General features: G+C 38.3%; 1 protein-coding gene and 1 long non-coding RNA gene across 5 annotated transcripts; both read right to left on the bottom strand.

The window, feature by feature from the left end:
• Positions 1-5,227: 5,227 nt before the first annotated feature.
• On the bottom strand, positions 5,228-11,463 carry LOC139759555 (uncharacterized). Of its 3 annotated transcripts, none has more exons than XR_011715100.1 (7): positions 11,312-11,463; positions 10,110-10,300; positions 8,647-9,385; positions 8,034-8,089; positions 7,461-7,515; positions 6,591-6,735; positions 5,228-6,205 (listed from the first exon to the last, which is right to left on the bottom strand). It is a non-coding gene; the product is annotated as an uncharacterized lncRNA (long non-coding RNA). The 3 variants fall into 3 exon arrangements; XR_011715102.1 differs by having other exon boundaries at positions 6,584-6,735; XR_011715101.1 differs by having other exon boundaries at positions 6,574-6,735.
• A 1,641-nt stretch (positions 11,464-13,104) lies between these two features.
• On the bottom strand, positions 13,105-18,517 carry LOC139759557 (uncharacterized). Of its 2 annotated transcripts, none has more exons than XM_071681823.1 (4): positions 18,420-18,517; positions 15,638-15,991; positions 14,796-14,994; positions 13,105-13,895 (listed from the first exon to the last, which is right to left on the bottom strand). In XM_071681823.1, exons 2-4 carry the CDS (start codon positions 15,653-15,655, stop codon positions 13,645-13,647), a joined length of 468 nt encoding a protein of 155 aa, XP_071537924.1. In that variant the 5' UTR covers positions 15,656-15,991; positions 18,420-18,517; the 3' UTR covers positions 13,105-13,644. The 2 variants fall into 2 exon arrangements, with proteins under 2 accessions (XP_071537924.1, XP_071537925.1); XM_071681824.1 differs by lacking the exon at positions 18,420-18,517 and adding an exon at positions 17,805-17,940.
• Positions 18,518-20,116: the final 1,599 nt, after the last annotated feature.

The following is a 20,116-nucleotide window of genomic DNA, read 5'->3' on the forward strand; positions in this document are numbered from 1 at the left end:
GTTCTTGCTCAAGATCTTCAAGCGTGATAAAGCTTGTTTCAGACCTGCTTCGAACCAGTCTCATACATCATTGCCGCCGGAGGAGTAATATGGTCTTGCCTAAGAGAGAACATAAGATTAGCAAGAACATTAATCACCAAGGAGGCTGAAAAACAGGATTTTCGCCTCTTTTCACCGTGCAAGTTCTGAAATGACCAATGAACCCCAACTGAAGCCATTTCCAGCAGTACTCGCATACATGATAAACATAGTAGATTCACGTCTTCATTCTTGTCCAAGCTTTCAGTACATATTCCTGACATATATATCAGACCAAAACAAATGATTACTCTTCCTTTAAAACAGACTGTAGCTCATTTTTGAGAAATTTAGTAGTACCATGAAATCTATATAAGCTCTGCAATGACGTTATTCTCATTTAGATTATTTATTGCTTTCTTTGATATTGATATGTGGTAAACTGAAATTGGCATTTTTGTTTTAGACTTGTAGCCATGAACTAATCTAGATCTTATTACTAAAATTTTTTATCTCAGAGATGAACCATATTCCAGATTATTTCATTTGCTATATGTCTTCCGCTTTACTGGGCGATGTATACTGGACTATGTATACATTTTTTTTCTTGTGTCTTTTTCTTCTTCATCCAGCAATCAAACATTTTTCACCTTAAGGACTTCAACATACTTTTTTTTCTCTTTTTGGAAGTCTTTAAAGAATTCTATAAGGTTAGGAGTTAAATGAACGAAAAAGTAACTTTTGGACAGCTTCTACCGTACAATCTCAACCTCCTGAGACAAAGCACTGTATACGGATGCCTCTCTATAAGCTTCACGCTAACACCCAGGATAATCTAGTGAACTGAGCCATTTCGTCTAGTGTATAGAGGTTCACTGAAAGTTCACTAAAGAGAATTTTCGCTTTACCATCACTTGATCACATTTAACTCATTGTTCATGAAATTTAACACAAGGATATCTTTTCACATGCCTCCCATTACGTGTATATCAGATTTGTAATTTAACCATTTTTGGATATTTGTTGGAGTCATAGGTCGTAAAAAAAAGAAAAACATTATTATTTCTGCATTTATCTAACCACATTTCAGCCAATGTTCATGAACTTTAGCCCAAACGTATTACTATGTATAATGGCTTTCATGCTGCTACTTCGACACTTACACTGGAGGATTTATGCATACTTGTAATATTTATTACTTCAGTAATAAGTGAAGGACGTGGATCGTACCTCATAGGAACGACTCATCAGGGAGAATATTATCTGGGAAAGCAATGTTAATGCACATCATAAAATTTGCAAAGCTAGGTCTTAATTATAGATGCCATAACAGGATTCTCTATTTCAAGATTTCCCATTTTAAGGCATTTCTTTAGTAGTGGTATCTCACTTTATAGCTTCAAATTTCTATCCCCAAAAGTCATGAATTATCTTTCTTTCAGGTTGTACAAAACATTGTGAGGACTGAGTATATACCTAATATGCATACCACACTTCATATATATATATATATATATATATATATATATATATATATATATATATATATATATATATATATATATATATATATATATATATATATATATATATATATATATATATATATATATATATATACATGTGTGTGTGTGTGTGTGTGTATTTTTCTTTTGAAGACTTTTGCTTTTAATTAGCTCGCAATAGTATTGCAGTGTTTGACTTTCTTTCTCATCAAAAACTGAACGAATCCTATTTGGATGTTAATAAGTTCCATACTCCATCCTTTCTAACAACTCACCATATTTTTTTATTCTCTGCAGCATTTGTCACCTTTATTTACTTTATCATCACATACGAATAACCTGCGATATATCAAAAGAACTTTAGTTCACTGAATAACATTACCTACATTCGTAGATACTGTTTCACTCCCTAAGACAAATTTGTCATCATTCAGCTAATTGTAAACTTTTCTTTATATCCACGATTCTGAAAGGACGCGTTTATCCCAGATCCTGAACTACCTTTAGGCCAGACGTCAGCACAATCCAGCCCGTTATGGCTGACCTGTTACAACAGGCGTGTGAACACACAGATGACCTACCGTATCATCGTTCCCCACCAATTGCTTGCGTCCCGGTGTTAGGATGATTACAGACCTCCCCAGGGGGGTCCGTTACCGGGATGATCACAGACCTCTTCAGGCGGGTCCGATACTGGGATGATTTCAGAAATTCCCCGATGTTTACCTTTTTTTATATCTTTATACCTTTTCTCTTCTTTTCTTTTTCATTACTTTTCCTTTTCTACCCAAGACTGGCCTTAGCGGAGACTTCTTTCCGTGACTTGAGTCTTTGTCTTCAAGAAAAATTACCGAATGGATGAAAAATTCTAAACCCGAGCGACGAACAATGGAACTTCGTAAAAGCTTACATTACCAAAGATCTGGTTCAAATCTCTAGTCGTGGGGAAGATGTCAGAGGGTCATGTTTCCGGGTCGTGAACATGACAAGTGTGAGGCCTTGGTCCTGTCTCCCACTGGCATCCACAGGCCTCGGCATTGTCTCTCACTGGCACCCCAAGCATGACCTCACCTGACCCGTATGGGCATGATATCTTCTCGTCTCGCTCACGACAACTTCGCCTTCATATCCTCCTCAGAGCGTATGGGACGATAAGTTTCCCTGACTGTCTATCGAGCTCATTAGTCTCAGAAGTCGAACAAGGGGACGTATAACATAGAAAAATCAGTGTAGTTGGTTCGACGTAGCTTTCTCATGAGGCGAAATATCTACATAATCGATCTTGCTCTAAAAAAAGAAACAATGAATTTGTCCTTCATTATAAACATGGTTGCTGCACAGCAGGACACTATTGTACAATGCCCACAAACCAATGTCACCAGTAACCACGAGAAAGGTATGGGATCTGCTGAAATTGCTGCTCTCAACTCTGACTCCACCAACAAAGATCATACCACTGAGACGACTGTAAATCTCCCAAACTACGTAAAGCAGGCGAACGCATATACTTACACACCAGCTAAACACACTGTGTGTGTGTGTGTGTGTGTGTGTGTGTGTGTGTGTGTGTGTGTGTGTGTGTGTAAACATGAGACTAGAGGACTCCACACAGAGTGAGGGGAGGTTCCCGAGGTCGCAAACAGGTCGTGGGAACTCTGTGGTGAGACACTGGTTCATGAAAGAAAGAACAATATCCAGGAACAATCCATTACCATAGCGGCATGAAGGAGGTCAAGGTAAGGAGCCTTGCTGAAGACTCGTCCCAGCCAAAAAAAGGAAGTCGAGAAAGACTTTTAAGAACTGGGAAATGGAAGAGAAAACGTGTGCGTTCAGGGCCAGGTGGCTGAATATGTATGAAAAAGCACGAGGGAAAGAGTATGTAGGTCAAACCGACGAGAACAAGTGTCTTTTGGGGAATGATGACCGGAAAACGACAATGAAAACAGGTGAATGTAAAGGAAGAGCGAGAGGGAGGAACTGCATAAATGAGGGGATATCTCCTCATGGCTTAAAGCGAAGAAGACGTAGGAAAAGGAGAAACAAGCGGGTATGGGAGGAAACTGGTAACCTGGGGAGATAAAAGGTGAGTATGGGAGAAAATTGCTAGTGTGGGGTGAGAACAGGTGGTTGCGGGAGAACAAGGGTGGCTTGAGGAGGTAACATGTAGGTGTAAGAGAAAATGAGTTGCACGTGGAAAGATCATGTGGGAGATAAAGGATAGCCTGAGGGGGCGGGTACAGGTAGGCGTGGGAGAGAATGCGTAACTGGAGGAGAGAACAGGTGATATGGAGAAGACAGGTCAATGAGGGGAGAACAGGTGGGGGTGGAGGAAATGAGAGAGTGAGTAAGAGAGACAGATAGGAACGTGTTGGGGAAAAACTGACAGGCGTGAGAGATGACTGTTACGCAAGAGATGGGCAGAAGACATAGATGGGGACAAGATCAGATGGATGAGGAAGAATGGGCGATAACCACCCAAAGGTATAAAAAGGGCAAATGAATCGCTTTAATAGGAAAAGGGTGATGAAGAGAAACTTAACCTCAAAAACGGGACGAAAGGTTGGGTAAGACTCCACCATGGAGAGTCGAACGTTCCCACACAAAGATAACCAAATTATTAATATGGATTCTTTATTCTTCAACTCGTTCCTCGTGTGCGTGTTTTTGTTCTGCTCCTCACGGTCTAGTACCGATGCTATCCGCCTCAGATTAATGGCGCTGTTGTCGCCGCCTACCTGCACCTGGCCACACGACTCTCCTTATCTCTCACAGATGACGTTGTTTTTTGCCTCAGAACGTTTTACTGCCTCGTCTGCCTTCCTGGAAATAAGAGTTTAGTACACCAAGACGTCGTGCTCCTCTCACGATCGGTTCGGCTTGTCTTCGAGGTTAAATTTCTAAATTGATTTTTTGGTAAAAAATTTTGCGATTTTTATCACATGCAATATATAGGTTGGCTTTTGTTGTCTTTAGTTTTTTTTAATTAAGTTTTCCGCTTTGTGATGGTTGACTCATGTTTCATATCAAGATGCATACACCCACACACACACACACACACACAAAAGAAAACATATATATATATATATATATATATATATATATATATATATATATATATATATATATATATATATATATATATATATATATATATATATATATATATATATATATATATATATATATATATATATATAAATATATATATATATATATATATATATATATATATATATATATATATATATATATATATATATATATATATATATATTTATATATATATATATATATATATATATATATATATATATATATATATATATATATATATATATATATATATATATATATATATATCTGTTTCCCATTTTAGAAAGTTAAAAAAGTACAAGGAGGGGAGGATATGTATATATATATATATATATATATATATATATATATATATATATATATATATATATATATATATATTTATATATTCATAAATATCACATACAGAGATACAGGTGGATGGAAAAACAGGCACTCATTATACACAAACACTTACCTACAAGCAAGCAAAAATTGCAAGCGCTTTCATTTCAGTCTTTTTAAAAACTTGATTCAGTTATGATACGGATAAAGAACATTATTTTAGTAAATCAACAGATATCAAAGCGTCATCCAGCCGATGGGTTTGTCTGGATAAAGAATACAGGACATGGAAATCTGAGCAAAGGAAATGCTCATTTCTTTTTTTAATCTTACATTTAGATCACTAAAACTGAATTTACACAGATAGACCATTCGATCTCCTTGGCAAATGTATTCTTAGAAGCTGCTCCTGAAACGTGAAGAGAATATTCTCTCTTCTTTTGCATCGTATGTTCTCTTCGTCTGGTTCTCAGTTCTTTGTTTATGATCTGATCAAACAAAGACTTTACAGTTGTCTTTCTAAATACCCCTCGGCCCTCCTGACTTCTGTTGTTACAATATGTGTTGTTTGCTTTCCTGTTAATGCTTGTGTTCTCCGTTGGTGCACCAACTGATCCGCGAGTTCATCATCCTGCTTCTAAACATGGATGTTATTCATCTCTCTCCTCATTACCCTCATCGCTGCTCATGGTGATTGTGTGATTTCTGTTTTAGTTGCCGCATTTCTCGTTGCTGTTGTCGTGGCTATTCCTGTTGTTTCTGTTACAACTGTTACTATTGCTTCTTCCATTTGGTACTCTTGAGTTTCGTCTACGGTCACTGGCTGCGGCACTAGGTTTGCATCGGTGAAGCCTTTCTTGTTGATCCCGCCACTAGTCTTGTCTGCTGTGGTTGATATATCTGTTGTTGTAATCACAGGTCCTGCTTACGATCCTAAAGCGCCTGTTGTTTCAGCAAGTGGTTTTGCCGTTACTGTTGAAGTTCCCCTCCTGTTGCATTTGAAAATCCTTATGTGTCAGCAACAGGTCTTGCTGGAACTGTTTTAGATCCTGTCGCTACCACTGCACATCCTGTTGCTTATTACTACCACCGTTCTTGTTGGTGTTCAGACCCCTCCTTTCTTGTTAACGCTACTCCTCCTCTTCTTTTTCCTCCTCTTTCTCCTTCTCGTGTCAGGCCACCATGACCTATATGTAGACTGATGGCGACGAAGCTAAGGGTCAGCACCTCAGAGATGGTTAGGAATCCCTGCATCAGGAACAACACTGTAACAGGAATCATATGTTACTGAGGAGAAACAAAGGAAGGAAAGGGATTCAAGATCTTATACTTCTTTTTCCTTTGTTACCAGTGAATATCCTGGAATAGCAGTTATCGTAGCGCCCGTTCTTTTCAATGACTAGATCATTCTAATGTTTCTTTGTCAGTCTATTAACCCTCACACTTTAGGCTGATATCATGGTTTATATAGAGATTGCATTGGCTTATATATGTATCAAAGATCACCGAATGACACAACCCAGGTCACTAAGTCAAATCTATCATACACCTCATTACATGTGGCATAATCACAAGTATATTTATATCTCGAAAAGAGAAAAAAAATCCATATATTCAAGAAGACATTGACTACCTCCAGTCACCAATTACTTAAGACGTTGGTGCTGACTGAATGAAGGGTGCAGATTCTGTCACCATGACACACTGTGAACATGGTGATGTAGAAGGTGAATCCACTCCTCAGTATCACCAAGACGCAGCCTACGAGCCACATCATCAGCACAGCCCTCACAACCTGCATGAAAGTATCATCACCACAGTTGGAAATAAAGAATAGATTCCCCTGACTTCTTAAGAAACTGATTTTAGACCATCATCTTTTATAGCCAGAGCTTGTTGTCTACAACCAGAATCGAATGATGATAGTAGCATTAACTATTATGATTGTACTACTACTACTACTACTACTACTACTACTACTACCACTACTACTACTACTATTACTACTACTGTTGCTGCTTCTAATACTATTAATGATGATAATGATAGTAGTAATAGTAGTAGTAGTAGTAGTAGTAGTATCAATAATGATAATGATAATGATAATAATGATAATAATAGTAATAATGATAATGATGATAATAATAATAATGATAACAATAATGATAAAGAAAATAACAATCAATATTATAATAATCATCATTAACATTATTATTATCATACTATTAATGTTATCATTATCATTATTATTTTTAGTATCATTATTATTGTTATATTATAATTAGTATTATTATTATCATTATCATTATTATTACTATTATTATTATTATCATAGTAATGATAAGAGTAATGATAGCAGCTTCCAGAGGAAAATTAATCACCTACCTTAAATTCACATGAATGAATTTTGTTATTTTCTTGCTCTTAGTACCCACGAATACATTTTGGAAGAATTCATGAATAACCTCACTCTTATGCGTAACGTTTTACTCATGTACATAACAAGGCCACAAGACTCACCGTAGCTAACAACGCCATGGGCTTATCTTCTTCCCCTTATCGGTACTGATAGTGGCTGAAATATGAAAAGGAATAATATGGGTGAACTCACACTAGCGTCAATGATCTTACTAAACGTTGTGTAATTAGTTGGACTAAGATGCACAACTAGATCATCTGCGTCATGTCTGGGACGCCAAAGACAATTAAGACACCGAGCGAACAAATGAAAACCATGCATAGCATCCTATAATTCAATCAGCCTACTAGTCAAAGAAGAATTACTCACTTCCAGAATGGGTTGTATCTTACGTTTAATTCACCACAACAGTTCAACATATTTCCATACTTCCTATCATTGTCAACAACGCTAAAAAAAAAAGTCAACGAGAGAGAGAATATGTAGCCTCACTCACTTATGTCTCTGATTTGTTTCGTGTTTCACCATGAATTTATATAATCACTCGAGTAAGTAGTCTACAGAATTTTGGTTAATGACTGGATCAAGAATGATGGGAAGGTAATTAATTCCTAACACATACGAAAACTCATCCAGTAATTTCAGAAATGATCTGTGTCTGGGATGAACCTTACCTCAGGAGCAGGTGGGTATGAGGAGTCAGCAGGACAGCTCCGATGGTGGATGTGATCTGGCAACAGTAGGAACGTCGTGCCATTAACAAGATACAGCAGACAATCATTTCATCAGCCATATCAGAGTTGTGTCATTTAGCAAAGCCCAGGAACCAGTGGTCATGTTTACAATATGAGATTGTGGGTATTACACGTCGACTGACGTTTATACCCTGGGTTGACAACACTAACATACTCGGTCATAAGATATACAGTAAATAGAATTATACAAGTTCAACGCACTTGATCAGTGGTGTGCAAACTATATCAGTTCAACGCACTTTGTGGGAGGCGTGGAAACTGAATGCGTTGAACGCACTTAATAAGAAGTGTGCAAGCTATCAAGATTACAGGTCACACTAGTGGAAAGGCTATTTTTCCCTTGATGTAATGAAAAGGTGAGAAAAAGAACATGTAAGATTTTATATACAGAATCTGTAATCATCTATTTGCATTTACCTATTTGAACAGCACGGGAGAGAGAGAGAGAGAGAGAGTTCTACTCTCATTTGGGACCACAGATTTCTTGAACATCATATACCATATTAAACATTTGTATACACCCGGTACTCACAGTTTCATTGTGACTTGTGACTGGGGCATAACTGGTTACAAATGCCTTTTCTCCAGAACCGTTTGAATGGACGGCACTCTTTTTTTCAGCGGGATGAAATGTGTATTGAGTGATTATATCTCACTGGGAGATCAAGTTACGGTATCTATCGTGTTTCTGAAATGAAGGCTTCAACACTGTCACGAAAGTAAATGGTCAAGTAACATGTAAATGATGATGCATTTCAGTCATACAAAGATAACGGGAAAGGTCCCATGTGTTGTTCTCGTCTTTTCTTTCACACTTTATGTATCGTTGTTTTGCCACTGCTTTTCTTATTTCTAAAGTTATTTCTCTTGCTGCTTATCACTGATTTAACTGTTTTCCACCGCTAGAATTATTTCTACCACTACTTTCTTACTGCTATTGTCAACGCAGTTGTCAAGTGTGTTTTTACTGCTGTTTTGTCTTGTTGTTTTGTCCTACCATTCCCTCTCGGTTCCATGTCTCTAATTGTATCTCTGAAACTTGGAGAGAAGTTCGTTCTGACGCTGGACGATGGGCGGTGGACGGGCGGGATGGCCTCTGGAATTCGGGAAGTTGACGTCGGCCCTGGGGTAATTGACGGTGGGGTTATCATAGCTGGCACCATGCTGCCTGCCATATACGGAGGGAATGGCCGTCTCCATTTCATAAGCGTTCACCGGAACTCTCTCCGTCATGCAACAGAACGTGATGACGGACGCAATAAGCAAAGTAACTGCGAAGACAAAATGGGAAAGTCAAAGAGAGCAAAGAAAGATTTGTAGTAGTATTCAACTCAAACAACCCGCCAGAGTGCATTCAGTTAGTAAAGAACTAGGCTTAGATATCTTGATACTATGAACAGTCTGTCTGTATATTTTCTCCATAATCATGATGAAATAATTTCTTTATCTTTACCCTTGGAATCTTAAGCTCAGACTCCCATCGCCTCCACTGAGGTTCTCGTACTTCATCTTTGAATAAAACACATTCTATAGTCGCATCAAACCTTCATGTAGTGTTATTCGCTTTTGATACTGTATGATTCCCTGAACACGAACAGACTAATAATCTGCATATTCTAGAATCTCATAAACCACAGCCGTTTTTTCTAATACTGTAAACTGGTAGACATACCCAAACAGTCTTTGTATTAAACCTTTATCTTTTAATGAACATTTTTTTTTATTATTTTACGAAAGGTAAGTATGATACAGAAGCAAATTGAATTACGATATATTACAACCACAATTACATCTGCGGTGCATAGCACAGATCTTTATAAGTACTCGGCTCCAAAAGAGAGAGTCTTATTTCACCTGCCTCTTACGAATCATTGTAGAATGAAAGTAGCAATACCTTTAGAACTAATAACAATGATAAGTAGGAACATTTCCTCGACAAAATCAAATTTCTTTTCGCTTACTTTAATTTTCATGTACTTTGGTTTAAGTCCTCACCTCCAACCAGGCTTGAGATGATTCCCAGGATTATAAGCCATCCTCCCGTGATACAGTAGATGGTTTCATAGTCGAAAGCACAGAATTTGACAATGAATCCAATTATGCAGCTCACACCCAGCAGAAGAAGTGGAACCGAGCACCAGGCCACTGTTAATGCCGCACACCTTGTGTTGTTCGTACACATTTCTCTGTAATGGTGAGAGTCGTGAGCAGGAACTGTCCTCAGACACATCATCAGATCAAGAATCTCCTTGAGTATAGTTATGAGGATGAAGTATCCTGGGATTCCCTTCAGTATTATTACCACTAGATATACTAAGAAAACTCTCCTTCCTGGGACTCCCTTAAGCAACATAACCACCAGACAAGCTGAGGAAATTCTCCTTCCTGGGACCCCCTTAAGTTACATTACCACTAGATATGCCGAGGAAACTCTCCTTCCTGGGACTCCTTTAGGTAACATTACCACTAGACATGCCCAAGACACTCTCCTTCATGGGATTCCCTACAGAAATGTTAACACTGGTCTAAATTCACAAGATAAAAACGAACCATAGTTAACCTTTACTTTTCAAGATTGTGCAAGGTTACTTATGTCACTGCACCACTAGTGAGTAATGCCTCTGAATTTCTTCATGAAAAAAAGGCCTGCAATGTTGGGAGGAAAGTTCATGCTAGACTACCACAGTAAGCAATCTAATGCTTGCCAAAAATAATGATGATAATAATGATGATAATAACAATAATGATAATAATGATAATAATAATAATAACAATAATAATAATAATGATAATAATAATAATAATAACAATGATAATAACAAAATAATGATAATGATAATAATAATAATAATAACAATAATAATAATGATAATAATGATAATGATAATAATAATAATAATAATAATAATAATAATAATAATAATAATAATAATGATAATAATAATAATGATAGTAATGATAACGATAATAATAACAATGATGATACTGACTATTATCATCATTATCATTATCATCATTAGTAGTAGTAGTAGTAGGAGTAGTAGTATCATTATAATGATAATGAAAATAATAGTAGTTATAGTAATAGTAGTATTAATAAAAAAAATAATGATGATAATAATACGAGGATTCCGAAGCTAATCACAATGCAGGATCCTTCTTAGAACAAAAGTAATAGTGGCTCAGAAGCTACATACCTTGGATGTATGTGTGTATCAGAGAGAGAGAGAGAGACCACTGGTGTGCGGTACTGGACAACCACGGGGCGTCGCTGCACCCAGAATACACCCTCAGTTATCTGATAAGAGTTCCCCTTTATCGGTAAATAGTTAATAGAACGATAACCATAGCGGGTCGTCTAAAACTTTTCGTAAACAAGGTAGATAACAAAATAAGTTGTATTAAGAAAGAAAAGATAGTGAATATTTCAACCTGTTTATAACTCATGTTGGAAGAATTTATCAAGATGGTTGGAAAATGAGTCAGAGATATCCCGTTTTCTATGTCCTGTTTCATCCATTTTCTTTTATTCTGAATTGTAAGAGGTACACCTCCCTATCACGCCCAGACATATCGATGGCCAAGCAGTGCAATAACAGCTTTTCAGAGTTCTCCTGATCATCCTTCGAAAAGCTAGAACATGCCAAACAACCTCACATACACACACAAAAAAAAATGAATTATGTGTGTTATGATAGTAAAGTGGCCCTCTCTCTCTCTCTCTCTCTCTCTCTCTCTCTCTCTCTCTCTCTCTCTCTCTCTCTCTCTCTCTCTCTCTCTCTCTCTCTCTCCAAGAAGTTCTACAGCTGTACATATTGTGAAGAGATAAAGCATACCCTCCTAACCTATAAAAGAATCAGACTTCATCATAATCTAATCATAAGACCAGTGAGTGATACTGAAGCCTCGACTCTGCTCTCAAGTCACAGTTATATAACACACAGATGATACAGGACATTTCATCCACCCACACCACAGATGTATTCCTCATCCCTTGGCGTCAGGTGTTATAATGGCAGCAAGGATTTAACACATTGGTTCTTGCTGAGAAAAGAATCAACGTTTTGGAGCTTCACATTGATTCATTACAAGGAGAGTTCGAAGGGCAGAGAAGGTAGTTGTTAGTGGTGTCTGGAAGACACTATTTTTTTCTATTGAAGCATTACGGACAATATTTTATAATTTCATCACTGTAATTACTATTATCATTTATGTTATCATCATTACTATTTCTGTCATCATTACTATCAATATTATTATTATTATCATTATCATTATTATCATTATTATCATTATTATTATCATTATTATTATCATTTTCATTATTATCATCATTATCATCATCAGTTGTTGAACGATACACATACGCGAAGCTTAACCTGAACGAACTTAGAGTGGCGTCAGTGATAGGCTTATCTTAATTACACTGAGAAATTTGCTGTACAATGAACATGACTGAGTGATGTTGTGGTCTCCTTTATGTTGTGTTTATATATCGACTAAATCTTTTTCCTGATTATACTACACTTGAAAGAGTTCACATATCAATGAACGACTATACACATGGGATAGTTCTTTTAAGAAAATGAATCAGCATCTTTTCCTAAAGTTTATTTTCTTCCTCTTTATGACAACATCTGAAGCGGTGAAGGAGAGATAAAGAACGCAGTATATGACAGAATCAGAGTAGAGAACCTATTTTTTATTTTTTATTTACTGGGGACTTGACGTTTGATTTAGCATTTAGCTGTGGTCAGTATCCAGACTAAAGGAATTTATGTAAATTCCATAAACTGTCAATGTTTACGTACGTTTGTAAACTAGCACTCACTGCTCTGGCCTCTGAATGCCTGTGACCCAGGTATACGTAAGAGCATCTATGGAGAAGTAAAAGCTAAAAACCTACGTGTAGTCATTGCTTGCGGATAGATAGATGTATAGACAGATAGATGAATATATTGGTAGGTAGAAAGATGATTGAAAAAGTGAGTTTGAGGGATCTTTTATTACACACGTTACATATAAATGATGTAGAGTATTTTTCCATAATTGCTTTTGAAGATATGATAAATGATATGATTATCTTTGCACTCAGAATGATGGGGTCACTTTTATTGGTTTATATTTTTATCATTTTAGATTCTGCTTAAGAAAATATATCACAGGCATGTGTGGATACATGACAATGAACGCACTGGTCACACTTCAGATTTAGAAACAGAAATACTCAAAAATTTCACGTTTCAAAGAGATTCTCTTTAAATTTTCTAAAGTGCCATAGAAGGAGCAGACAAATCACTTCATGTAGAAAAAGTCTGTTTTCTATTTAAAGAAAATGATATTAAATTTATACATTATCGATTGAAATAAGAGACATAAAATTATTACCGTATCCAATGTCACTGTTTCTTTTGTGTTGTTCACAAACACGGAGACGCATAGAGACCTGTGGAGGATCTGTAGTGCAAATGAGATCAGGTCCTTGTTCGCTCCTTACTCACCTGGAGAACAAGGACCACGCAACTTTAGGCTATGAGTAGTAACTCGACTTATGGGGGGAGTACACTTCGTGCTCTGGGGTGAAGTAGGTCGTGGGCAGCTGTTTCTCTTGCTGTTGCTGAGGGAAAGCCATCTGTGACTGTGGTTGGTACATGGTAGCCTGCTTGTTGAAGCCGAAGCCATCCTGTATCCCGGTGAAGACAGGGTCCGCCTGGATGTAGCAGTTGTTTCTAGCTCCCTGCAGCTTGTAGAGCATGTACGATGCCATCCCCAGCAGCGACACTGTCAGGGAAAGACCCAGTCACTTAACTAGGGAAGCTATGCAGGAGTTAACATCTTGTGATCTGTTTCTGTGCGTATGAAGGCATGTAATTACTTATTTGCTCAGCAAATGGAGTTAGTTATACATTCATGGAACACCATCTTTTGAACTGTCTTACCATCAAGTAGCCTTTTAAACTACTATAAACTGCCGGCATCCACAGTTTCCTTGTTTAATGAGTGTGTGTATGTGTGTGTGTGTGTGTGTGTGTGTGTGTGTGTGTGTGTGTGTGTGTGTGTGTGTGTGTGTCTGTGTGTGTGTGTGTGTGTCTGTGTGTGTCTGTGTGTGTGTGTGTGTGTGTGTGTGTATGTGTCTGTCTTTCTCAGTAAGAATACACTATCTCATTCTTCCTTGTAAGGTGGGTCAAGGTGTATATCTAGATTAAAGCAAGTTGGTGTCAGAATAATGGAGAGAGCACTTGTGTCTGGAACTCACGATATCGTGAGTCCACGAGCTGTGAACACAGGCTGCAGCTGCCTCAGAATTAAGTTGTGTAAATAACACACTGGAAGAGATGGCTTGATTAACTTAGGACAGGACTCATAAGGCTACCGTGTTGTGTCATCCATGCCAAAAGAAAAGTGTTCCTGCTTGTATACAGAGGTGTATGTTATCTTGGACGTGTTACAAAGATCAGGTAGTATCGCAGTGTTACTTCCTACGTCTGAGTTTATTTTACGTACACCTGTTGAAATTTAGGCATGTCGAACGCCCAGAACCTCTCTCTCTCTCTCTCTCTCTCTCTCTCTCTCTCTCTCTCTCTCTCTCTCTCTCTCTCTCTCTCTCTCTCTCTGAGCATCCCAGCATCATAAGCCCCCCCCCCCCGTCTCAGATGACAGAGAGACCCCTCGCACCCTTACCGCCAGCTATCAAGCAGGTAGAGCCATAGATGACGAGACGGGTCTTGTAGGTTGAGCAGCTCCAGTCAAACCATTCATCGTCGTCAAAGCAATCGGCAGTGGCCTGCATCCAGAAGCAGATGGTTCCTGTGATGAAGAAGAGGACTGACCCCGCCGCCAGGGATAATGGAACCCTCTTTGTGATGTAGACACCGCAAAACTGACGAAAGAAAATTAAGCTTTTTGAAAACTATAAAACTCTTAAGATTTTGCTCGCTTCATTGGAGGATATTGGTCAGTCTGTGTTTCTTTTTGAGGAGGGAAGTTTTACTACAGAACTAACCAATCAATTCTCTTTAACAACTCATTTATCAGTGATTTATTATATACATCACACTACATGAATATTCACTTAATAAACTGATGCATTGGTGGCATTGCTCTCACAGAGGTAAACTCTAGTAATTCTTTGTTCTTTGATTTAAGGCCAAAACTAGACTCCGAGATTTCTAAAGACTTTAACCATTGTGAAATACTGTGATCAGTGAGTTTAAGGATTTTGATGAATAACACCAGCTCAGGGGTATAATTTTTCTGGGCTTTATCTTCTTAACAGGGTATGTATTCTGAATGATGCTATATGTGTAAATTGTACACGTAGAGAGCAAATTACAATTTGTTTTCTTAATAATGTTACGTGTATGTTGTACATGTAGAGTACATATGAGAATCTGTACATTCTTTTTAGTAACACACGAACATTATGTACAACGTGAGCATTCCAGGTGTAATGCAGGATAGCTCAGGGGACGCGGGAGTGCTGTACTATTCCTGGACTATATGTCATGCAATGTGGGACTCACCTCCAAAGCCACGACCATTGTCGCTGTTTATGTTGTGATTCTTGTTTGCCTTTGTTGTATTCCTTATTCTTATTGTTGTGGTGATGGAGGTCCTTACTGTTCTTATTGTTGTGGTTCTTATTGCAATTGTAGTGGAAAAGTCCCAGTTGTTGTGGTTGTTGTGATTTCTTTTCTAGCAGTAGTAGTAGTAACAGTAGTAGTAGTAGTAGTAGTAGTAGTAGTAGTAGTAGTAGTAGTTCTTGTTGTTTTTGTTGATCCTATTGACGTCCTTATTTCTGTTGTTGTTGATGCTGCTTTCGTGTCCCCACACACTGCTGGAGGAAGTCCCTCACTTCAGCTGGGTGAGGATGGCAACTGAAGCAAGCAAGAAAACAAACACGTTTATCAAACGGGTCCAAAATCGATCATAACACGAGAGGAAAAGCTCAAAGCACACATACACACACACACACACACACACACACACACACACACACACACACACACACACACACACACACACACACACACACATACATAGTCATCAAACACATCTGAGTAACAAAGATGCATCAAAAACAAGAGTGTTACATAAGCATGTTTAACTTAATAGAAAATACAGCTTAGTTGTAATAGCTTAGATGTTGAGATAAAATGGAATAAAAGAGCAAAATCCAGACAACTAAACGAATACATCTGTTAACTTTACGTATTACTTATGTGTATGATTAGGGAAGGAATGCTTGGCAAGAAACCACGAAGAGAGAGACTCTGAAAATGGAGTAAATGAATAAGGGAGTATATACAAAGCAGGAAAAGATGGGAATGAAGACACTTGTACAGGTATTGAGATAGGTAGAGATACCTACATTAATCTTCTTTTTTACTGAAATGCACCAATGTTGGTCTCAAATGAGCGATGATATAAATGAGATAATAATGATAACATGCAGGCGGTTGCAACTGTTCTCTGCAGCAGCTGTGTATCATAAGATAACGTGAAGATAAACTGCATGTACTGCATGACATTAGAAAACACACACACACACACACACACACACACACACACACACACACACAAAAAAAAAAAAAATATATATATATATATATATATATATATATATATATATATATATATATATATATATATATATATATATATATATATATATATATATATATATATATATATATATATATATATATATATATATATATATATATATATATATATATATATATATATACATATATATATATACTGTTAAGGAAAATAGGACAAGAATGTGTTGATATACAATTATGATTAGTTGACTTAATAAGATATCGTTCGTTCAGTTAATCGAATTATGCTTATAATGCAAAATGGAATTATCCATGATACATTTGCTGCTGCTTCCTTTAGATTCTGTGTGAAGAATGGGCACACATAGGTTGACCGTTAAGGTACCTCTCTCCTTCCTCAAAAGGCAAAGCTGTGGAAATTTTCTCCTTCCTTCGTTTTTCCTTCTTTTTACAGCCTTTCCCTCTTTAAGAGCCAAACCTTCTAACGCTAGTGGAGTTATATATTGTTTCACTCTTCTTTTCTTGCCTTCTGTTTTTCTTTAACTTAGAGGGCCATGATTTGGGCATATTCCTGCCCATTCTGTGTTGGTTACTATTAAGAAGAGAAATAGTGAATGGCATCGGTTCAATTAAGAAATAATACTTTCGTCCAAGTAGATCTTGTAGAAGAAAAATTTTCTGAGAGATATTCGTACAAACCTGACACAGTCCTCGTGATATTATGCTCCTGAGGACTAACTCTTGTCTTAGGCACGGCACTCACACTCATACATGTGTACCAGACTCCTCGAAACTGTAATTATGATGAGTATGAAACTTGGCTGACGGAAGGGAAGAAGGAGTAGATTGGAAAGAGGCAGGGATACTGAAAACCGGGTGGAGTATTCTGAAAACGGGTGAAATATACTGAAGAAGGGATGTGGTAAACTGAAACAAAGGATGACGTTCACTGAACAGGGGATAGAGTTCACTGGAAAAAAAAGAAGCTTGGAGTACACTAAAAGGGTTCTGCACTACATTCAAAAAGGGTCCGGAACAATGAGAGGGGATCTGGGGAACGCAGAGAACAGCAGATGTGCACCAAAGCTACTAATACATAACAGTTTTACTTCGTTTTACCCACTTCACGAAATTTTCCGATGTTTCAAGTCACTACTCCACCGTTGCTCTCAAAATGTCGTCACCACCGACATCCCCCTGCGAACTAGCAAGTGGGTGAGGGCGGGAAACGTGGCCACAGGCTATCAGCGAACGTCTGACGTAGCGATGAGACGATGGCGTGGTCGTCACAGATACCATATCATCATCACCCATCAGGCGAGCACGGCCAAGGTTAATGCTATGTATGTACGCTGGACTGAGCGATGCATCAAAAGCAAAATGTATGGAGGATACTCCGCTGTAAAGGAATATTTCCCGTGGATGATGCTTGAAATGAAACATTATTAGATGGATATTTTTGTATTATCTTTTTTTGCTTCACGAATGTTCTCTGTTCCCTGCGTGAGCCACGTAGCTTCCAGAGTAGATGATTAAGCCAGGTACATCTGAGATGGACCAGTACAAGAGCTGGCCAGGTACGCCTGACGTGGCCCTATACATGAAGTGGCCCGGAACTCGAGTTCTAGAAATATATATGCAATATATGGAAGAGATATGCATTCCACACTTATGATTCGTGATCAATGATTCTGAACTCCTGTCTTCATCGGAATAGTTCCTTCTGGAGATGACTTACCTGAAGGAGATGCAGCCAGCTGGCCAGCCTCCCTGTCGTGTTGTCTTGACCGGATCTATGAAGGACTAAATGGCTTCATGGCTACCTCTGCTAGTGTGATCACTGATAAGACCCGGCTGTAGATAAAGGCTTGTGGCTTTATCTTCTCCACATCCTCTCTCCACTCCTCCTCCTCCTCCTCCTCCTCTTCCTCCTTCTCCTCCTCCTCCTCCTCTTTCTTTGGGATGAAGCTCCTCTCTACTATTTCAGTTGATGGTGACAGTGTGTGAAGGACCAACGTTGTGTTAAGAAGACATTCCCGTGTCATGAGGTATGGAGAAGGTACAAAAATTAGGGCTCGTATGAAGTCACAATCGGGTTATGAGAGCCGTTCAGGATTTGTATAGTTTTATGTAATGAAATCAAGAATCTTACTAATGATATATGCTAAATCCTACCTCTGGCAAGTCTCTTTGTTAAGGATGGAATCTGATATTTGATAGCCATTATATTACTATTCAATACTTCCATGAACAGATCATTGCACAAGAGGAACTGCTTCCTGCTTGGCACTCTCGTCTGTGATTAGCAATGTAATGTATTCCACATTACAACGGAAACCGTTAGTAGAATTATCTTGATTATCCAAGACTAATCATGAGGGCAAGGTTTTCCAAGTCGGGTTATGCGATTGAGTTCATGAGACTTAATTCTCAGGCCGACATGAGCCGAGAAACGTGACCCAGATCTGATTATCTTCTACGCTTATCTTGCTGTGAGTAGCCGCGGGATTCTCCAAGTCAGATATCAAGGTGGCATTATCAGAATGCAATTACCCACATGCGATAATCTAGTGAGATGTATGAGCAGTAATTCCCCGGATTCACTTATCCAATGGAGATCATTTGGATGAAGTTATGCAAATGGGTTTAGTAGAAGGTTTGTGTTAATCGCTTATCTGAAAGGTGTTCTAAAGTAAGGAACTTCATCTGGTACTGGGGTAGAAGGGTGGAAGAAGAGGAGGTGTAGTGGCTGAAATGTGTAGATGGGTTAGTAAATAGGGTGGGTCAAAAGACTAAAGGGGTTGAAGTAATTGACGTGGGTGTGGGTGGGGTAAGACGTATGGGGTGAAGTGGTATTGGAAGCCTGTCGGGTGTAGGAGGATGACCAACTTCATTGTTTTCACAGGAGGGAATCAATTATAATTACCCTCAATTTGCTTGACAACAAAGAAAAAAGAATCTCTCTTATTCGATGTACAAGGTCTTCCTCACTGGCCCGTAAAAGCTAGTAATTTCCCCACCAACACAGAGAAAAGGGCCAGGAGGGGTCGAGATTTAGCCTCCCATTCATTGGGTTACAAAGGGAAGTGGAACGGGGTTCGCTGTCTGGTTGCAGAGATGGAGAGGTTTGTCGGTGTGACTGTGAGGAGACTCATGCTAAACCAAGAGGCCCTTCACTCAAGGCTTCCAGAATAAGAGGTATTACGGGTAAACACCTGAATATTATGGAAATTCTCGTTCAGTAACGTGTATGTGTGTGTGTGTGTGTGTGTGTGTGTGTGTGTGTGTGTGTGTGTGTGTGTGTGTGTGTGTATCCCTGTGCCTCTCTGATCCTCAGACATTATGGTACAAGAGTACGACCTTTTACCTCACGAAGGGTAGGAGAAAGGGAGAGTAGAGAGGAGGGATAACAAAGAGAGTGATATACACAGGAGG

This window comes from Panulirus ornatus, chromosome 33, assembly GCF_036320965.1.
Source record: "Panulirus ornatus isolate Po-2019 chromosome 33, ASM3632096v1, whole genome shotgun sequence".
NCBI lineage: Eukaryota > Metazoa > Arthropoda > Malacostraca > Decapoda > Palinuridae > Panulirus > Panulirus ornatus.

What these genes read in the sequence shown, in the direction of transcription:
- LOC139759557 (XM_071681823.1), bottom strand. An exon ending in TACCTGCTTGATAGCTGGCG is followed by an intron (nt 13,896 to 14,795) that starts GTAAGGGTGCGA and finishes TTTCCCTGACAG; the next exon opens with TGTCGCTGCTGGGGATGGCA.